Source organism: Bombina bombina, chromosome 2 (assembly GCF_027579735.1).
Source record: "Bombina bombina isolate aBomBom1 chromosome 2, aBomBom1.pri, whole genome shotgun sequence".
Lineage (NCBI taxonomy): Eukaryota > Metazoa > Chordata > Amphibia > Anura > Bombinatoridae > Bombina > Bombina bombina.
The window spans coordinates 467,356,048-467,378,936 of NC_069500.1; the positions used below are offsets into that span (position 1 = coordinate 467,356,048).

The 22,889-nt window shown below is 35.8% G+C and overlaps 1 protein-coding gene across 1 annotated transcript; it reads right to left on the reverse strand.

Annotated features, from left to right (window-relative positions):
- Nucleotides 1–1,511: 1,511 nt before the first annotated feature.
- CRYBB3 (crystallin beta B3) lies at nucleotides 1,512–15,028 on the reverse strand. The gene is made up of 5 exons (XM_053700543.1): nucleotides 14,953–15,028; nucleotides 11,894–12,012; nucleotides 7,596–7,728; nucleotides 2,361–2,503; nucleotides 1,512–1,866 (listed from the first exon to the last, which is right to left on the reverse strand). Exons 1-5 carry the CDS (start codon nucleotides 15,025–15,027, stop codon nucleotides 1,653–1,655), a joined length of 684 nt encoding a protein of 227 aa, XP_053556518.1. The 5' UTR covers nucleotide 15,028; the 3' UTR covers nucleotides 1,512–1,652.
- Between the last annotated feature and the right edge of the window lie 7,861 nt (nucleotides 15,029–22,889).

The window sequence follows — 22,889 nt, forward strand, 5'->3', positions numbered from 1 at the left end:
TATATATATATATATATATATATATATATATATATATACACACACACATGTTAAAACAACTTAATTTTGACTTATTAAGAAACAGAATCTCCCCTTTTTTATTCTGAAGTGTAAACATAATTAGTTCTTAGGGTAGCCCAATTCAAATACCAAATATTAATGTATTCCCTTAGAATATTTGCCCTTCTAACTCTACATGAAGCATATTCCATTAGTCATAAACTTTTTGTCTATAGAAGATCCTCTTGTTCTAGTATTGCTATTTTTGTGAAAACCATTTTCCATGATCCTTGTTTATCATTATATCCCTTAATATACTTATTATACTCCTCACTCTGGCACACTTTGCTATGTATGGCTCATTGCTTATTACAAATCTTGTGTTTAGCGCTATAGTTGTATCTCATTTTCTTCTTTGTTATCTTCATATATTATTTTCTATAGTTGGACGATTTATGTATGGTAATCCAAATTCTCCCATTATTGCCCCTTTCTGGAATTCCCTTATATATACCCTTATTTTTTTTTTGTTTATAATTTTCTGGAAAATTGTATTTTCCAATATGTCTATATAGTTATTCATTAGCACTAATTCTCATCCTAGTAGTATTATCCAGTGAACTCATTATTTCCACTCAAGGTTCTGACATTGGCCCAGTTTATATCCTTTCAGCCATATACTCATTTTAACCGAAACTTCTTGTGTTGTTTTTTACCAATAGAAACAACCCATGACATATTTTGAGGATTGAATATAGGCACTGCTGAACTAAACAAACAAGGAATAAAATTAAGGGAAAAAACACTTTGAGATGGTAATATAAAATGATAAATTGTATATATAAAAAAAATCTACAATATACTTTCTTAATTTTTATTTGTCCCCTTTTCTTGTAATTCTATTCTGATATTGTGTTAGAAATGGAGGTGCAGAACACGGTTATATTCCATACAGCCATTGGCTGCATACTCTAGTGAGCTATTTATAACTGTCTCAAATTGGCCACAGCAGAGAAGGTAAACTAAGTTACAACATGGCAGCTCCCATTGTTTTATAGACATAATGGGGCCGATTTAACAAGCCCCGAAACTGGCCATCTCACCCTGTTTTCCTTCAGGCTCGTCGGAAACAACAGTTATGAAGCAGCGGTCTTAAGACTGCTGCTCCTTAACTGTATCTGCCGCCTCTGAGCGGCATACAGCAATCAACCCAATCCTATACAATCGGGTTGATTGACACCCCCTGCTAGCAGCTGATTGGCCGCGAATCTGCAGGGGGCAGCATTGCACAAGCAGAACACTAGAATTGTATGTCCGCCAGCCAATAATAAATCGGCACCTACACTTATTTTGTCATTATTTAAACAAATAAATCTTTAAAAAAAAAATGCATCTACATATTATTCTCAGACTAATCTTTTCTTTGAATGCATCATTCGATCAAGCATCTATTTAGTGTTTAATGTCATTTTAAATATGTTTGCTTTAAATAATAACAGTAGATTGGAACCTGCAGTCCAGATCTTTATTCAAGGCTATGGACTGATACAATAAAGAGACATTATCAAGTTTTAAAATCATTTTATGCGTCTCTTCTTGCTGTGCTTCTCAGCAGAAGAGGGTGGCAATTGGTGAATGTGTTTTGTTCGCCTTCAGCTGCTGGCTGGGGCAGGAGCAGGGGCAGCAGCCGCAGCTGCCACTGGGGTGGGAGTAAAGCAGCCACGTTTGTGCCACTGCATGTCACGGATACGGCGCACAGACTGGATTTGGGGCTGATTAGCTTCCCAATCATTCCAGTGCCTGTATTCGTTCTTCTCAAAGACATACTGACGGCCCCTGTAGCCAGGGTATTCATAACCAACCCATCTGTAAGAAAAGCAGAACAAAGTTAACAAAGCACAGTATATGCCTCCTATCCCTTCCCTTATTATTCTGTGATATTTTCTCTTTACTGCTTTTAATGCAAATGTCCTCCCTCTTCCAGAGGACTTGTATGTTACTATTGCAATTCTAGAACTTAATAATTGGCGGGGCTAACAAGTGGTGAAGACACAGCACACATAAAATATGGCACCCTTTGCAGTTCAAGAGGCGTGTTACACTTGTGTTTGGGGGTGTATAGCACCCCTCAGCCCCTTCATAGAACGGCCATTGGTTACAACCCTGCATTACAGAACCCTCATGTATTCCATCCACCATGAAAACTTTGTGTTGAAACCTCAGATCTCTTGAAGAAGGATATAACTCTGTTTATCACTGGACTTTTAAGATCATAATGGCACACCATAGACGTGATGTTTCAGTTGTGAGTAGAATTTTCATATTTGTATTATTGTGCAAAATCTGTCTTGCTCTCTTACGTTCCATTGAGGACTTTAATACTGGCCACACGGTCCTGGAAACCATGAGCCCACAGACTTGGTACATCGTCATCGACAATCTCCATCTTCCTTCCATTATAACCGGCATTCTCAAACAGATGGATCTTGTGTTCTGCGCTGTCCTATATATAAGAGAATAACATGAAACAATGTATTAAACTTAAGGGGAAGTTTACCCAGGGTTTTTCCCATAAGCCTTTGGGTATCTGGTAGAGTTAGACACGTTAAGTTAGTATGAAAGACGTTTGTTTGAAAAATTAAAGAACCACTAAATAGGTAGAATTGCATAATTAACAAGTGCATAATAAAAAGATAATTCAACAACACCTACTCTGAATTTAAAAAAAGCAGTAGATTTTTCTGGCAAATTTATTTTTTCTCCTATTTTCTGCCCCCCCCCCATCCGTATCATGTGACAGACATCAGCCAATCAAAGACTAGTATACGTATACCATGTGAGCTTGTGCACATGCTCAGTAGAAAGTGGTTCCCCAGAAAGTGTGTATATAAAAAGACTGTGCAAAGTAGAAGTGGAAGTAAATTGGAAACTTCATGCTCTTTCTGAATCATGTGTTTATTTTGACTTGAGTGTCCCTTTAATAGTCGTATGCTGATTACACCTACTTTTTAATGTTCAACCAGTGAGCAACTGAGACTCTGAGAATATAGAATTAAAAAAGAGCTTTCATTTAGGTTTCATTAGTGGTTTTTCACATACATGATATTTTTTATTTATTATTATTTATTATTATTTTGCTTTATGTAACCCTTTAAAAAAAATCCTTTTCAATTGATGCAGATCTGATCAATAACAAACTGATCTGAAGTTCTCAAGGACCACAGACAGACACCATTTAATGTTCCCCTGATGATGGAAATATTAAGGGCTAGGTAACAAGTGGAGTGCTATTTTAACATGCACCCGTAAAGGGGCATAGTTGCTCATTTACAGGCGCACGTTAAAAAACCAGCCATTACAAGCGGGAGCACTTTGCACTTAGTGCAATTTAGGTCAGACCTCTCGTTATTTAAAAAAAAATGTTCCCCAATTGCCCCCAAATAAAGTAGAGAGTTAATTTCTGTAAATAACAATTAGCATCTTTACTATTTTTAAAAAAAAACTGCGCGTAGCAGTTATAAGGGGTTAAAATGAGGGAATGTGGGGTGTTAGAAAAAACGGCACTGAAAAGTACCTTTTCATTGGAGTCTATGGGGACTGTGTTTTTACTTTAAATCTATATGTATATGCTTATCTACATATATATATATTTATGTGTTAATATGTGTATATACACATATTAACACATAAATATACAGTATATGTATATATTTATATACATATATGTTTTTAATTTGCTGCCCAAATATGAGCGAATTACCCCTCTGCGCTGCGCTAGGTACTTTGCCGTGTCTCACAGCATGAGAATGAGGCTCCCTTAGAAGCCTATGGAAGCGAGCTCTAGTGCATTGCGCTTAACTTGTAATTACTGAGTGGAGCGCACATATCGCTCTCATGAAAGCGCATTTTTTACGCTCCACTCGTAATCTAGGCTTAAATTGACTAAACCCAGGGGCCAAGTCCTACAAAAAAAAGTGTGGGAACCCCCCCTCACAATTAACATTGTTTTATACACATACACACGCTGTATTTATTTATAATTTGTATGTATATAATCTATACTCTTTGGATTTATTTTGCTTTCATTAACCAATGAAGGGTTGGTGAAGTCTCACCCACTTAAGGTGCAATAGTCCTATTTCTGCTGAGGGGAGCAAAATAACCCCAGAGCAAGCCACATAGAAATGTAGGTACCATGTGTTACACACAGTGCGGGATGATCACACAGCAGGACCGCTGACAAGCTTGCATTTAGAGTATTGTTACTGCACATTACTAGAGGATCTTACTATCCCTCTAACCAGACTATGCTCCAGCTCCGCCTACCAACAGCAGCCGTGTTTACTGAAGCATCTCTGTTCTCTGCAAAAATAGTGAAGGAACTCCGTTTCCATGCGTTCCCCGCTCGACTTGACCCCTGACTAAATCTAAGCACTCAAAGAGTGGCATCCTGAACACCTGCTTGTAGCAATAAATCATGACTAGTGGTAGAAACCAACACATACATTTCTTTGTTAGTTAAAGTTTAATTGTCGACTATATTGTAAATTGGGCCTAGTGTTAGCATGAATTACACAAATGATACTGTGATAATAGCTTGAGGTTAAATTTTAAGGGTTCTAATTAACCTTTTTGCTTTCAAAAATATTTTCAACTTGCTTTAAGGGACAATAAAGTCAAAATGAAACTTTCATGATTCAGAAAGAGCAGGTGATTTTCAACAACTTTCTAATTTACTTTCATTATCTAATTTGCGTTGTTCTTTTGGTATCCTTTGTTGAAAAAACATAACTAGGTAGGCTCACAAGCAGCAATGCACTATTGGGAGCAGACTGCGGATTCGTGGCTGCACATGTATGCCTCTTGTCATTAGGTTACCTGATTTGTTCAGCTAGCTCCCAGTAGAGCTGCTCCTTCAACAAAGGATACTAAGTGAGCAAAGCAAATGAAGGCAGATGCTAGATCATTACAGACAGTGTCAGCAGTAGGTGTGGGAGAGGAGGCGGGTGGGCGGCACAGAGGCAGGGGGGATGTAGAAAGAGTGGGAGGAGCCCAACGCTTATTAATATTTGAGGGGACGGGGGAGGTAGGAGGCACAACTACACTACCGAAAAATAATAAATTATGAAATAAATAAAAATAATAATAAAAAAAACATAAACTGGGCACTGGCAGACGGCTGCCATTACATAAGTTGGCCACCACTAGTAGGAGGGGGGAGGGTTGAAGAGCTGTTTGGGGGGGATCAGAGGTGGGAGGGATCACTACACTGTGAGAAAAAAAATTAATAGTAAAAATTTTCTGAAATGTCTGGTAGCGAAGGGGTTAAACATAGAGAGGATGTGATGAAGATTATCTTTAAGAAATGTGCTTTTAATTTTAGGAACTAAGTACTTGAACTATTTGTCCCTTCTCTTTATGCCTTAATTTAATTGACATAATAAAAGCTTCAGTTCAGAATTCCATTGCACATTAATAAATACATTCATATAATAGCAGCAAGGAACACTGGGGCTGCCTCCTACTGAAACAATCCTATCAGCAGGTTACCCTTTAGAATGCTGTCATGTAAATATCCACATTGGAATTAGTAGAGTTACAATATTTCAGCATATGAATAGCTCATTTACACACTGAGATTTAAATGATGACAAAGACAGAGAGTATGTGAAGATATGCTTCCTTGTGCATTGGCACCTGGGACACAGACATAGTATGTGTTTATTGGGAGAATATTATTAGCAGCTGCCTTGCCTGGGATGTACACATGACCTGACGTCACGCACAACCGGATTGGCCTACCAGGACACCAGGAGATTTCTTGCTGGACTGCAGAAGTTGGCGCTGGCCAGCTAGAATTTAAGAGTGGTGGTGCTAGTGAGGCGATGCAGCTGTATCACCTATAAGTAATGTTTGCTTGTACAATTTATTTCCTAGACCATGTATCATTAGGACCAATCAACACAGTAGATTTGCATAATCAACAAATGCAAGATAACAAGACAATGCAATAGCACTTAGTCTGAACTTCAAATGAGTAGTAGATTTTTTTCTGACAATTTTAAAAGTTATGTCTTTTCCCACTCCCCCTGTACCATGTGACAGCCATCAGCCATTCACAAATGCATACACGTACCATGTGACAGCCATCAGCCATTCACAAATGCATGCACGTACCATGTGACAGCCATCAGCCATTCACAAATGCATGCACGTAAATGAATTAAATCAGGTTTGTAGGGTGTCTATATAAGAGCAATTACAATTTAATATATTTTAATTCTGAAAAAAATATTGGGGAAGGAGTGTCCGAGTAATCGCATTTAGAAAAATGGGGCGTGCGCATTCTACAGACTCAACGTAAAATAGGGCTTGTCTTAAACATTTTATAGGGTTGCTTTGTATTCCTATTCCGGCCCTGACAACACTAGTTAATGATGCATTATTTACAAATTCAGAAGCAACCTGATAGATTCCTGTACACTATGCTGACCCAGAGTTATTTTGTAAATGCCGCCCCATTTGAAAGAAGGAAAACCTGCGCTATTTGAAATGTTAACTTTTAAATGGCAATAATATTATAGGACACCGTATTAGGACTAAACTGAAAAAAACATTACTTAGAAAAATAATCTGTATGTCTTGTGCTTGGAACAATATATGCATTTTTAAGAACATTTGTTTAACATTTTAAAGATGAATAATCCTAAAATTGTTTTAAGAGATATTATAATCTGACCAGTGTTGTTTTCAGTACAGAAATGTGTTGTAATTAGAGAACAGTATCAGTAATACTCAATATCATAAAAGCATGAAATGCCGGGTTTAGGTTTTCCCAAAATGTTTAATTGAAATCAAGGTTAGTCCCATGGGGGAATTTGTAGAAAAGTATAGTAGCGTGGGATTGTAGTCAAAAGATTCATTTTAATATCATATATAAGCCGGACTATAGGCATTAAGTGCCAGTTAAAATACTTTAAAATACATCCATGATTCAGAAGTATTAACTAAATTTTGAGACAATTAAAAAAGTAAACCTAAGGCTGACTAATAAAGACAATTACTATATAAAACACAGGGATGTACTTTATATGTTTACGCTTATTATTTTATATTATTAAATGTTAATTGACATCAGTGTAAACAATAGTATAAAACCTTTTGTATCTGTAGTTAGGTTTGTAACCTCGGACATGTTTTCCAGCAGTACTATTCATGTTTCAACTATACAGATTTCAACTGTGTCTTTATTTCAATATTTCATTTATTAATTTCTTATAACTTTTAAATAATGATTTTTTGTGAGTCCTATTATAATGTATGCATCACCTTCACATAATTAAATTCAGGGATCCGCCCTTTGTGAGACACACTGTTCTCAAGGTAAAACTTTAAGGTCTCCACCAGGGGCTTCACATTACTGATAGGATTTCTTAGGGAATCTTGTAAGAATCTCATACAACTACTGCTGTTGAATGGCTCATGGTCAATCCACTCAGAACCAGTAGGGGTCTGCATCTCCCAAGCAGTATTTAAACTATGTGTTTAACCACTTTTGTTTCTAACTGTATGAACATTTTTGGAATTCTACTCACAATATTCAAGGGACGGATGGACATCACATAGTCACTCCTGTGGCTGTTAGACCAGGTGTCCCATCGGGGGTAGTCACCCTTCTCTAGTACAAACTGCTCCCCACCAAAAGCTTGACGTTCAAAACTGAGCCATCTGCAAAACACAATAAAAATATGTAAATGCAACTACAACCCCCACCCCCAACGTCAATAGAGTACTATTCCTTAAAATATTGCAATGTTAAATATAAAATGTGTTTACTTAAGATAAACATGATCTAGAGTATTGGGAAAGATCAGTGGCATATTTAATTTAATTAGTAATCTAACAGCAATCAAGATGATCATATAGCAAGAGCCAAAAACATTACTAAATTGCAGTATTATCAAAAATGTTTATATTAGAAATGATACATTAATCAGAAATCTTGAAAATTAAGTTTTTAAGCCAACAGAGGTACATTCCTTTTAACCTTATCTTTAGCAACATACAGTACACACCAGACAAGCATTTAGCATTTGAACTATGACTGTGAAGTTTAATTTATATACTATTTAAGAATTTATTTTAATGAGTACACCAATCAGAGCCCTAATGATGATCTTAACCAGAGGAGAAGATAGACCTCCCTGGACCTCGAGGCAAAGGGCTCATTTCCAGTAGCACACTTTATGGTTGTTTCCAGTGAGCAGAAGCTGAGCCAACATCTACATAGAAGAAAGAGGAGCTGCTTATATCTGATTGGGAGTCATCTTTCCCTCCTGATTAGTCTGTGTCAGAGGATATGCACTTATTCCTGTACAAATATAGTGGCAGTTTTTCTGTACAGCAAAACTAGGGAAGCCATTTTGGAAACCCTGTTACCATATTGTAAAAGTAAATCCACACATTTTTTCTTAAACTGCAAGCCCTTTTCACATGGATCACATAAAGATGCCAGACATAATACAAGTAGAACCCAGACAGCACCAGACTCCCTGTAGCAACATTACTACTGATTGCAGGGCCAGCCGGGCCTCTTAGAGGTATATGCATAGTTTCAACTGAGCCCCAGTAGTTAAGCCTCTGCCTTTAATCATTCCCCTGTATCTTTGATCCAGCCATTTTTAAAGGCGTTATCACAAGCTTGAAGAAAGATAGGAGTTGCAGTTTATTTTAGAGTTATATGTTGGCAGTCTTTAAATAAAGACCAGCTTCATATGTCATAGGCACAGGAAAAAGGTAGAGTTGCAATGATCACAGAAATAGTGTCATGTCATGGCCCCAGTGTTTAGCTTTTTAGTGCTGGAGCAGGGAGTGCTTAGGCCCGAAGTGATATGACCAGAAAAAATGATCAGATACAGTGCCTGATATTCAAAGCCTCGCCAGCATGGAGAGAAATGACACAAAATATTTGGGATTTTTTTAAACATTATATTGTAATGTCTCTGTTTCACTTAACACTGCGTAGCATAAAACAATTCTCAAGATAAAATTTGTGTTTCTAAATTTTTTAAGGGCCTCGCCGTACCAAGGAGACTTAGAATATTTTGCCTGAGCAGCAAGGTTTTAAATATTAGGCACTCAGTGAGGTGGCCATGGCAACTGCAAAGATGGACATTTTTCCCATTGCGGTCTTGTATTGTGTAAATGTAAACGTTTTATGTGAGTATTTGAAAAGCATGCAGTCTAGAAACATTTCAATTCCTCCTGTATGTGTTTGTAAATTGTTTTATTTAAATTAATTGTACCCATGGACAGCGCTGCTGAATATGTTGCGCTTTATAAATAAAGTATAATAATAAAATAATTATATATTAATATCTGAATATTGATTCACCTAGGCTAAATTTATGAGAATTAAAACAAAAAAGATGTTTGCTATTCCCTATATTTTTTTTTCTGAAAGGAGTATTCAATATAGAAGAATTGTATAATCACCAAGTGGATAACAAAAAGATAATACAACACTACTTACTCTAAATTTCAAATAAGACGATTTTATTCTGACAAATTTTAAAAATGTTTTTGCCCTGCCCCCAAACAACAGCAATCACTGACTCATATGTGTACAGGCTCAGTATGAGCTAGTACTTTAGAAACTGTGCAAATAAAAAGATAACTTCTGAAAATGGAAATAAAATTGATGCTCTTTATGAATCATGAAAGTTTATATTTTACTTTAGTGTAACATCAAGTAGAAAATGTAACATTAGTCTGATAGAAGAAATCTTCTACAAACATCTTACATTTGATTAGAATGAACAGATGTAGCCAGCAGTTGAAGTGTCAAATGAATGAGGGAAATGCTTGCTTGTTACCTCTAATGAAGTCAATGACTGGGAAATTAGTGGTTGTATCTAACATTAATTAGGAATCGATGAGCAAATCATTAAGAGATAAGCTTTAAAGAATCTGAACAAGTAAAAGTGGTACATGTATTGAAAACATCCCTTTGACATCATGTTTGTTACAAGAATGTAATAGTACAAGATGATAGTGTCACTATAAAAGCATATTGTATTAAAAGACAAAAAGGCTTTGAATAATTCACCATTTAAAACTTAAAGTGAATGTAAATTTTGATGCTAAAGTGCCTGTTTTTTAAAAATTCAATTGAAAACAGGGGCACGTTAATTCATCAAAATTTACATTTTATTTGTATTGTAAAAATACTTACCTTTTAATCTTGACAGCTGCTCCAGCTTCCTCCGTCCGTCGCAAAGCCTCTTCCTGGGTCTAAAATGAGGAATCCGGCTTCCTCCAATCACGCGTTGAATCAGACACTGATTCCCAGGGGGGGCGGAGCCGTGATTGGAGGATGACCGATCCATCATTTCTACCGTCAGAAATGGCTTGCGACGACTGGGGGAAGCTGGGACTGTTGTCAAAATTAAAAGGTAATTATTTTTTCACAACACGAGTGAAATGTAAATTTTGATGAATTAAAGTGCCCCTGTTTTTAATCAAATTTTTTAAAATCGGGCACTTTAGCATCAAAATTTACATTCACTTTAAATATGAAACCTAATTTTTTCTTTCATGATTCAGATAACGCATGCAATTTTAAGCAACTTACTATTTTACTCCTATTATCGAGTTTTCTTCGTTCTCTTGCTATCTTTATTTGAAAAGCAGGAATGTACATTTAGACACCAATCAGGATGCGCTACCCAGGTGCTGAACCTAAAATGGGCAGGCTCCTAAGCTTTCATTCACGCTTTTCAAATAAAGATACCAAGAGAACAAACAAAAATTGATAACAGGAGTAAAATTAGAAAGTTGCTTAAAATTGCATGCATTATCTGAATCATTAAAGAAAAAAATTTGGGTTTAGTATCCATTTAACAGGAAATACCGATCAGCCCAATGAGTAGGAAATACCTATCAGCCAATGAGCATTAGTAGGAAGTGCCTATCAGCCAATGAGCATTAGTAGGAAGTACCTATCAGCCAATGAGCATTAGTAGGAAGTGCCTATCAGCCAATGAGCATTAGTAGGAAATACCTATCAGCCAATGAGCATTAGTAGGAAGTGCCTATCAGCCAATGAGCATTAGTAGGAAATACCTATCAGCCAATGAGCATTAGTAGGAAGTGCCTATCAGCCAAAGAGGATTAGTAGGATGAACACAACTGATTAAGTTTTATTGGCAGAAATTTAGATTTTAAGAGCTTTTACTTCCCTCTTTTAATGCAAAACCAATCACAATGGTATTTTTAAATGCTGGTCTTTCATATGGATGACAGAAAACTTTGAGGTACTGTGTCTCTAACATTGATTTACCATCCATGGTGTTTATTTTAATCACTCGGAAAATGGATATGATTGCTATAGATTTAGCTTTTCCCTAGATGACTGCCACAAAGATTGGTGTTCTTCTTAAAGACCCTAGATTTCAATAATTGGACAATATTGTTAAAAGTAATAAAGAATCATAAAAGCTAGATGCTAGCACCCCACACTGGCATTTGAAATCTACGATCAATGCCAACAGGCTAAAAAATCTGATTGGCTGAAATAACTTCTTGTCACCCAGAATTCTCATTTCTCTGAGGAACTGCAGTAATTTGACACGTACCTTTATCATTAGAATGGGAAGTAGGTATCAGGGAAGATCTTACAATGCCCGTTTTTATGTCAGAAATTAGGAAACTTTGTACATTGTTCTGTAGACTATGCCTTCAATTATATACATATATGTTTACAAGGAAGGTAAAAGTCACCCAGCAATGGGAAATTTCTATATTTTATTATAGTTCGTATTTGCCAGAAAGCAGCCAATTTAAAGAAGAAAGCATTACACTCTGCATCCTAGAACAGACTTGTTTTACTCACGGTCCAGATTCCACTTGGATGGAACCAACTTTTTCAAGGCCTTTCTCACTCAAATTCTGGCATTCTCCAGTCAGCTCACACTTCTTCCCCTGGAAATTTTCCAATTCATACAGTGTGATCTAAAGTATGAAAACAACAGATTATATGGAGATGATACCCCCCAAAAACGAAGTTCAATTGCACCCTAATATGCTATATTTATTTCTCCAGAAGATCACTCAATACGCAGCTGTAGTTGCATAGTTAGGTCTTGTGACTAGCACTGCTGATTAGAGCAACAGTGTTCAGTGGCTCCTAAACTGTATTTTAACTATGTGTTTAACCTATTTGTGGGGGGGGGGGGCAGTTAAACACGTAGCATTGCAGTGTTATTAGTGCTGAAATTACATGCTCTAATGAATTAGAGCATGTCATTTTTCCACTGAAATGGCCCTTTAAAAACCATGTTAGAAAATGTGAATTGAGCTATATTGTTAACTTTCTATTAAATTATTAACATGTACACAAATACAAAATACAATGATTAGGTGAATGTTTGTTAGTGATTAAAAGTTAATTAAAAATACAAAATTAAAAAAATGAAAGCATATCTCTCAACATTTCACAGGGGCTTTCCAGGACAGGAAGTAGAGGTGTTTGGGGGTGTGGCAACAGCAGTAGGGGCGGGCCACAAGTGTCATGGGAGGGGTTAGATATGTTGTGAGTGTAGCTGGGTGAATGTGTCAGGTATTCCATGGGCGGGGCCAGGTAGATACTGGAAACAAGAACATTTGCCCTGACAGAAGAAGTAGCAGAAGCTGCAGGCACAGCTCCTTTATGACAATCCCGCAAAATCCTGGATGGTTGGGAAGTTGCAAACACTGCTGCCAGATGGGCTAAAGGCACATGCACACTCATGAGATCACCTAGGATTGTTTTTTAACAAAAGAAAAGCAAGAGAACAAGACACAATTGATAACAGAAGTAAATTGAAAAGTTGTTTAAAAATGATCATACTCTGTCCAATCCAATTAAATTAAACTTTGCCTGTACTGTCTCTTCATTCATGATGAGAACAGATAACAACTTCATGTAATTTTACTTAATTTTATTTAAAAACACACAAATTCTTAACTCCCAACATCTGCCAGATGGTTTCCAAGATGTAGAAGGTTAAGAGCTCGTGAGAAGTGGCTAGGGATGTGCGAATGTTTCGCAACATTCGAAAAATAAAACAAATTTTAACACATTCGTTCGTTGAAATCAAATTTTGAATGTTTACATAACATTCTAACATTCGATATTCACGATTACATTTGAAAATATTTTTTTCGAAAAATTTTAATTTATATATTTGTAATAGTATTTCTAATGCTTTCTTTAAATGTAATATTCAAATTATGCAATATTCGAATTCGAAAATTTTTTATTTTTATATTTGTAATAGTATTTCTATAATGCTTTATTTAAATGTAATATTTGAATTATGTAATATATGATCGAAATAGAAACATTCAAATTAATATATTTGTATCTATTATGTATCAATTTACTAGATTCCCTACCACATGAACTATTGAACTTCTGAATAGTATCTGTTAAAAAGAATGTTACATTCGAAATTTAGAATGTGGATATTCGATCTAATTATAAACATTCGAAATCGAAAGTGACATTCGAAAACTGTAAATAGCATTCGATTATAGTATTATTAAGAATATTCGTTCGTATCAATATTCGGATTTGTAATTCAAATTTCGGTAATAACATTCGTTCTAATATTTGAATTCGGAAATTTACACATTCGCCCATCCCTAGCAGTGGCCCAGTTATAATTTGTGGGCGGGACCAAATGTGGACAGGGTGGGGTTACAGACAGAGGAAAGAGTTTATGGTGGTCCATAGAGGGCTTGGAAGGAGCTCAGTCAGTCCCTTATTATTGGATACCGAGGGGCTTCAGACATGAGGTGGCCATATCTCCCAGCCTGTGACAATCACGCAGGATGCAGGTGCATGAACTGAACATTCCAGTGAAAGGAATTAAGTTATGCATAGATTTTAGCATTAAATCAGGAAACAGCTGTATTATATGAAGTGAAGAAGCAAAAAGGTGAGACGTTATAAAACTAATTTGCATATTATTACCCAGAACTCCCTGTTCTAGTGGAAAAACTGTAGAGGTTTTCTGTGGGGAAAACTGTGCAGATCAATGTGCTATACAATGATCTGTTTGTTGTGTGTCAACATGCTGCAACACCAATGCAAAGTACTTTACACAGCTCCCATTTTAGACTCAGTAGTACAATTGTATTTTTTTTTATTTTTTTTAAAGCTTCTCATTTTTACCCTAGATTATCCCTTTAATGGCATAAAGGTTAAAGGGACAGTCTAGTCAAAAATAAACTTTTATGATTCAGATAGGGCATGTCATTTTTTTTTCCAATTTACTTTTATCATCAATTTTGCTTTGTCCTCTTGGTATTCTTAGTTGAAAGCTAAACCTAGGTAGGCTCATATGCTAATTTCTTAGCCCTTTAAGACCACCTCTTATCTCATTGCATTTTGACAGATCAGAGAGGTAAAAAGTATATTAAAGGGACAGTCTATACCAAAATAGGCATTAATAAGCTTTAATAACATTCAATATTATTTTATTCCCCTAATCCCTCTGGGTTATGAACATAGTGTCAATGTCAAAATACAAAGGAAATAATAGGAAAAAAACAACTGATGGAATATTTTAACCTAAATTTCTGTATAATTAATATATATGGTCTACACATAAATGGCTAAATAAACATGAGTATGGAGCATATTTTGTAAAAACAATATCTGTTGAAGAAATAATGTGTTGGATGCTTGGTGGGTGATACAAGGTCTATCTTCCCTGAGAAGGTGACAAAATGCAGTTTGGTATTAAAAATCACCTGCTATAAAATATATAAAGGTCAGTAGTGTGAGAAAATGTAGATTCAATAAAAACAAAACATTGTCTTGAGTTAAAAAAAATGGCTAATCAGCAGGGGATACAAGGATTGCTTATTAGACAAAAATACAATAAGACTTTTCATGTACCTTACCTTATAGTTGCCACCAATTCCTCCGTGGCTTTTCCCAGCAGCCATCTGTTCTGGGGTACTCTGTGGCTCAGTCATTTTGCCTGAAAGCAGAATCACTATGATTAAACATAATTAAAACAATGTAAAAAGGACATTAAATATCTCTTGTTTTTATGTAAAACTTTGCTTGCACCACACTCCCTTGAGATGCTAAAAAGCAAATTCTGTAACCCGTTAATGATGCTATTCAAATAGCTAAGGCAGTTTGCAGCATTTTGAAAACCTAAATTACAGATTTTGCTTTTGGTCTCTCTAGGGAGCGTGGGACAAGCACAAATTTACACAAAAGCAAGAGGTGCTTAAAGGGATAGAAAACCCCAAAATGTTCTTTCATGATTTGGATAGAAAATACAATTTTAAACAACTTTCCAATTCACTTCTATTAACAAATTTGCTTCGTTATCTTATTATCCTTTGCTGAAGGAGCATCATTGCACTACTGGCAGCTAGCCAAACAATCTAGTAAGCCAATCACAAGAGACAAATGTGTGCAGGCACCAATCAGCAGCTAGCTCCCTCTAGAGTAGGATATGTGCATATTCTTTCCAACAAGGGATACATAGAGAACAAAGCACATTTGAAAATAGAACTTAATTTAAACGTGTCTTAAAATTACATGCTCTGTCTGAATCATGGAAGTTTTATTTTGACTTTCCAATCCCTTTAATATCCCTTTAACTGTAATACCATACAACTATGATATTGTTTGAAGCTTATTAGGTTAACTAGGATGTTAACTTATTGTCAATACTAGACACAGATTGCTTGGGACACTGATGTAAGTTAGTGTGGCTGGCTAGTCTGTGAAATCTAATAATCACTGAAACCAGGTCAAGTGGGAAGCCAATTTAATTGGATATATTCCCTGAACTTGTATGTTTTCATCAGAGCACATCTGTTCCATAGTTATTTCTTACAATGGTATACAGAACGGTATCCCACACAGTAGCATTGTGAGCTAGTGCTAGATAAGTCACTCCTATGTAAACAGCAGGGCTGATGCCATAAAACAGTCCAGTAGAAATGATTTTGAAAGATTATTTAATTATTTCATCGTCATTGTTTTCTAATCAAAGTTATACACACAGCAGTGTTTGAGAATGAGCCAGGAAAGGAGCAAGGATAAGGAAGGGAGGTTTCAGTACGCCGCATAAACTGCAGATCTGCAATCTCTAGCAAGCACAAACCGGACATTAAAGTATTTGTGTGTGTATATTATATATCAGCAGTTAAAGGGACACTGAACCCAAATTTTTTCTTTTTTCGTGATTCAGATAGAGCATGCAATTTTAAGCAACTTTCTAATTTACTCCTATGAATAATTTTTCTTTGTTCTCTTGCTATCTTTATTTGAAAAAGAATGCACCTAAGCTTTTTTATTAGTTCAGTACTCTGGACAGCACTTTTTTATTGGTTGATGAATTTATCCACCAATTAGCAAGAACAACCCAGGTTGTTCACCAAAAATGGTCCGGCATCTAAACTTACATTCTTAGATTTCAAATAAAGAATTAGAAAGTTGCTTTAAATTTCATGCTCTATCTGAATCACGAAAGAAAAAAATTGGGTTCAGTGTCCCTTTAAGCACTACATTGAAAAATATTTGCATAAAAAACTGTCATTTTGTTAGCAAAATTTGTAGGGGTTTTGCTCCAGAAATATAACCCTTTAAAAACAAAACCTTTCAAGTATTTTTATTATTATTATACTTTATTTATGAAGCGCCAACATATTCTGCAGCGTTGTCCATGGATACAATTCATTTAAAGGGACAGTCAAGTCCATGTTTCAAATAGGGCATGTAATTTTAAACAACTTTCCAATTTACTTTTATCAACAATTTTGCTTTGTTCTTTTGGTATTCTTAGTTGTAAGCTAGACCTAGGAAGGCTCATATGATAATTTCTAAGCCCTTGAAGACCGCCTCTAATCACATGCTTTTGTATTTGCTTTTTACATCAGGGGAGAGCTAGTTCAGGTAAACCCTATAGATAACATTGTGAGCACGCCCGTGGATTGTGGCAGACACTGCACTAATTGGCTAAAATGAAAGTCAATAGATAATAAATAAAATGTAATGTGATCAGGGGGCTGTCAGAAGATGCTTAGATACAAGGTAATCACAGAGGTTAAAAGTATATTAATATAACTGTGTTGTTTATGCAAAACTGGGGAATGGGCAATAAAGGGATTATCTATCTTTTAAAACAACAAACATTCTGGTGTTGACTGTCCCTTTAAATAAAATAATGATATAAAACTTGTAAGATACAGGACAAAATTTACAAACACATACAGGAGGAATTGAGGGCCCTATTCCCGTGGGAACTTACAATCTAGAAGGGTAGGAGGTTGAGAAACAGGAGGTGAGGACTGCAAGATACAGAAAGATGTTAATGCCGAATTAGATGATGGAAATGTTGTTAGGTAAGTGAAATTAATTTATTATTGAGTTGGGTGGTAGGCTTCCCTGAACAGAAAAGTCTTCAGGGACCATTTAAAGGAAGAAAGATTAGGGCAAAGCCTGACAGCACGAGGGAGAGTGTTCCAGAGGGTAGGTGCTGCACAACAGAAGTCCTGCAGTCTAGCATGAGAGGAGGTGATAGTCGCGGATGCAAGGAGCAGGTCATTGTTGGATCTTAGTGGACGGGCTGGAGTATACTTGTTTATTAGAGAGGATAGGTAGAGGGGAGCGGCGTTGGTGAGAGCTTTGTATGTAAAGGTGAGAATTTTGAATTTAATTCTGCTGTGAATGGGGAGCCAATAAAGGGATTCGCAGAGAGGTGCAGCAGATACAGAGCAACGGGAAATGTAGATCAGCCTGGCAGAGGCATTTAGGATGGATTGAAGGGGGGAGAGGTGGGAAAGAAGAAGGCCAGCGAGTAGGTTATTGCAGTAGTCAAGTCGGGAAATAACAAGGGAGTGGATTATTTGCTTTGTGGTGTCAGCGCTCAGAAAGGGCGAATCTTAGATATATTGCGTAGATGGTTGTGGCAGGATGTAGAAAGCAATTGGATATGGGGGACAAAGATAGATTTGAGTCAAGTGTAACTCCGAGGCAGCAGACTTGGGGCGATGGGGAAATGGTGATGCCATCAACAGGGATAGAGAATTCGAAGTTGGCATAGAGCAAGTACATTTATATTATCTCTTTAGTTATGTCTTGTTAGATAAAATTAAATATAAATGTGATTGTTCACTAAACAATCACTGCATAGCATGTAGCAGGGTCAGGGGAACAGGGCCTTTGTACTCAACACAATTTTTTTTGTACATCTAAAAGTGTTGTTTTTTTCTAACTGTATTAAAGTGTTTTGTTTTTGTTTGTTTTATTCACCATCTTTTTCTGTGAGAATTTACCCATCAGCCAGTGAGCAGCAGATACTTAGGTATCACTTGTATACAAACATGCCCTTTATTATCGTTTATCTTTAAATATAAACAGCACTTATATTTAACATGCAAAGCTGCTACTTTTTCAGAAAAATCAGTATTATGTCCTTTTATGTATGGTAAATGTATCCAGCTTCTCAAAGGAGAGCAAAAAAAAATCATAGGAGGGGCGTGAAACCCCTAATTTTTCTTTTGTGATTCAGACAGAGCATTTTAAAACATTTTAATGTACTTCTATTATCAAATGTACGTCTCTGTTGAAAAGATATCTAGATACGTAGCGTGGTCATTTCTGGAGCAGTATATAACAGGAAACACTGCCGCCACAAACGTATAACAGTTATAAAACGGCTACCAAATAGTGCTCCAATCACATGCACATTCCTACGCCTTCTTATCTGCTGTTCAACAAAGGATACCAAGTGAAATACGTAAAATTGATAATAGAAGTAAAATGTTGGGGGGGGGAGAGAATGTTTCATTCTATCATGAATTATTTTTTTGGTTCTATGTCCCTTTAATAAAAGTAAGCTGTAATGTTTGAGAGTTTTACAATATGTACTTGCACACAAGCTCTCTAGCATGTAGAGGGCGCTGTTGGTCCACTAGCTAACATTTTTATTCATCTAGGTGAAGGTATAGTACATAATCATTTGTGTTGCTGTTAAAGTCTGATTCAGTCTACTGATCCCACTTTATATGTTACAGATTCACACACAGTTTACGCAGGTATGAGATAGACCATGTGTATCATTTAATGATTACGTACAGAAAGAGAAGTAGCCTGCCAGGAACGAACAACAGCTCAGCACCTTGTTTTATAGACTGATTACCAGCTGGGAGTAGCTTCTTTTAGCCCTTTTCACAATCATTGATTTCATTTTTTTCCTTTTACACCTACTGCTTCCAAAGTCAGTCATAACTCATTGCCCCAGCATAAAAGGGTTCACGTGTTAAAGCATTTTATTATTGCACTATTGCTTGCATATAATTTTGTTTTTAACCCCTACAAAGGAGGTAAGCACAAAGTTAAATTTAGCTCCAGAACAGCAGTGCACTACTGGGAACTAGCTTAATATATCTCGTGAACCAATGCCTAAAGGCATATGTAAGTAGCCATCAATTAGCAGCTAGCTCCCAGTAGGTCAATGCTGCTCATGAGCCTACGTAGCTATGCTTTTCAACAAAGGATACCACACGAATGAAGTAAATTTGATATTTGATAATATAAGTAAATTGAGAAGTTTCTTAAGTGATGGTAAACTTTAAATCAGGTCCAGGAATCTAATTGATATTTTGGAGGGACTTTAATTAATCACTTCAATGAAGAGGTGCTGTATTTACTTTTTAATTTAGCTGTACCATTCTAATACCCTGAATTCTGACTGCCCACTTCAAAACTCTTTTTTTGTGAGCTTATGGTCTGAACTTTTCTCCAATCAGCTCTCTAGCCGTATGACAGAAGATGATAAATCGATATATAGTTTTTTTTTGCATGAAAATTATAGATTACAAGAGACAGTGCACAATTGGTCCATTAACACACTAATATCCATTTAAAAGAACAAAAAAAAAAATGTAATACATTTTAAAATCCCCAATTTTACATAAAACAAAGAAAAAAAAATTATATCTCCTTTATACCTTGCATTTAATGTCCACTTGTTATTTTTTTATTTATTTTTTCTGGCACAAATGAGCAAAAAGAAACTGCAATCGGAAAAAAACACTGTTCAGTGCTGAGGATCACCAATAATCATTTGATTTTACACTTTTATTATTGCCCAGTAAATATGTATTTAACAATATAGTATCATTCCTCATTAAATGATGAAGCAGTTAATTGGCAGATAACAAATCAAATAAGACCATCTACTCTGTACAAATATTGAGATATGGTTTAGGCCATTATGAAACTGCCTTACTACACTTGCTTGTACAATTCACACTAGAAAGTTGAATTTGTTATCTGCCAATTTGTCATCAAAGATGTATTTCCAGATGTTTAAATAATATAAAGGGGCAAGACAGGAACTTAAAGGGACACTGAACCCAAATATTTTCTGTCGTGATTCAGATAGAGCATGCAATTTTAAGCAACTGTCTAATTTACTCCTATTATCAATGATTCTTCGATCTCTTGCTATCTTTATATAAAAAAGAAGGCATCTAAGCTTTTTTCTTGATTCAGCACTCTGGACAGCAGTTTTTGATTGGTGGATGAATTTATCCACAAATCAGCATGGACAATCTAGGTTGTTCACCAAAAATGGGCCAGCATCTAAATTTACATTCTTGCATTTCAAATAAAGATACCAAGAGAATAAGGAACATTTGATAATAGGAGTAAATTACAAAGTTGCTTAAAATTTCATGCTCTATATGAATCACAAAAGAAAAAATGTGGGTTCAGTATCCCTTTAAGCTCTTAAGCTTTAAGATAAAAAAACACGATGTGAACTTGAATCATTTTATAAACATGTGTCTAATCCCCAGTGGATGAAGAGATGGTAATATGGGTGTATTTATATGTAGACTAACTGGAATTGGATGGCAGTATTGAAGAGGTAGCAGATTATCACCTATTACTGATTATTGTCACTATATGTTACAAAAATCTCTCAACTTCCTCAAAAATGTGAGGCAAAGGCTGTTAAAATGTAACATTAAACTAATGCAGCAGTATTAGTTATTTACTTCTACTATCTACTAAAATGCTCATTGGTTGTCAGATACTTCCTGCTAATGGGCATTGGCTGATATAAACAATTAGAATTGGGACGTACCAGTCATTGACCATAACTAAGAATGACACAACTGATACTGCTGTTACAGTTTCAATTGAAAAATGAATATGTTTAAAAGCTGTTTCATATTGACATTATTACAAAGGCCAAAAGAAACTTGCAAAGCCCAGGAAGCTGAATAAAACGTAACATTTCTTTTGCACAATGGTGCTGTTTAAAAACGAACATGCCTGCAAATATAATTACAAGTCACCATGGTAAAGACCGCTAATATGTTTCGGCAGTAGCCGTAAGCCGTAATCATAGCTAGTCTATAAAGCAAACATATGTTATTTAAAATACTCTTACTCTCCTCATTGGGTGATACCGCATGACATGTACAGTATATGCACTTTTTTCCCTCTAAAGTTGGGATATAAATAAGTATTCACATATTAGAATAATTTACAAGTTACATGGGCACAATAATAAAGACATACTTGTTTGAAATAATAGATTTGGTTGTCTTATACCATGTTATCCACAATTAATGCTAAATAAACACAATTATTACAAATGCGTCCATTTTAAAACAAATTGTACCATAGAGTCCAGGATTATTGAATTTCCCTTATATCGCTATGAGCTTTCTAAACACATGAAAAATCATAATTTAGAAAACATTTTGCTCTGTTAATCTTATCCCTCGATCACAATCCATAAATCCATATTGTATTTTGCTAATTAGTGTGCTTAATAATCACATGATTGCTGAGAGCTAGGCGTGCTTGAGAATCACATGACTGCTTAGAGCTAGATAAACTTACATACAGTTTTATAATTTTCAGCAATCCCCCAAACTTGTATTCAGTATTACAATATAAAGCTTTGGACTGGAAAGATAATTAGGCATAATCATGCTTTTCTTTTAAGACTCATAATGAAACCAAAGTAGCCAACATTGCACTAATAGACAAGGCTCCCCATATACAATAAAAATATCTCTAGCTAAAACAACATTATTGCATTACACAGGGACCCAGGCTAGTTTTAGCTGCTGTTTGCATAGTGCAAAATGTCACATATTTGAATACTCCACATATCATGTCTGACTGCCACAGTGCTGTCTCAATTAGACTGATTACTACTAATTAAAAGGAAGAAGAGCAATGCTCTGTGTATTACACAGAGCGAAAACAGAAAAGCTTTGACATCAAATTTTAGTCACAGAAAAAAAGGTGCCAGCATAGTAAGGGGTATCCCAGGAAACTCCAATAAAAAGCCAGTGTGAATTGAGCCACTGTACCTCTTCTGCCGAGTGTTTTCCCAAGGACCATGCCCTGAGTTAGAGGATTCCATATATATAGTATCCCAGTGAATAGAGTGGTAGATTAGGGAGCTGCTGATACAGCAGCTATGTCTATCACATTGTCTCCATTAGATTTCACACAAATAGCTCACACTGGAGGTCTAGTGAGCACATCAGACATTGCTTTACCTTGCAGCCTGACAGAAGATTAGTATTTGACTTTGGGTCAGCATGTTTAGATTGCCTCACACTGGTACCTCATGCCAAATATTTCTACTGAATTGCAACTCTCTCAAAGTCAGCAAAATATCACTTTGGACCCCCTCCTCATAGGAAATAAATGTACTGTAACCTCTGTCAGTGTCATCTGGATTTGCTAAAAAAAAAAAACAATTCTTAGGTGTTTCATTCCAATTAGTAGATTATTTTGTACAGACGATTCACTAACATTTGGCTCAAAGGGAATTTAT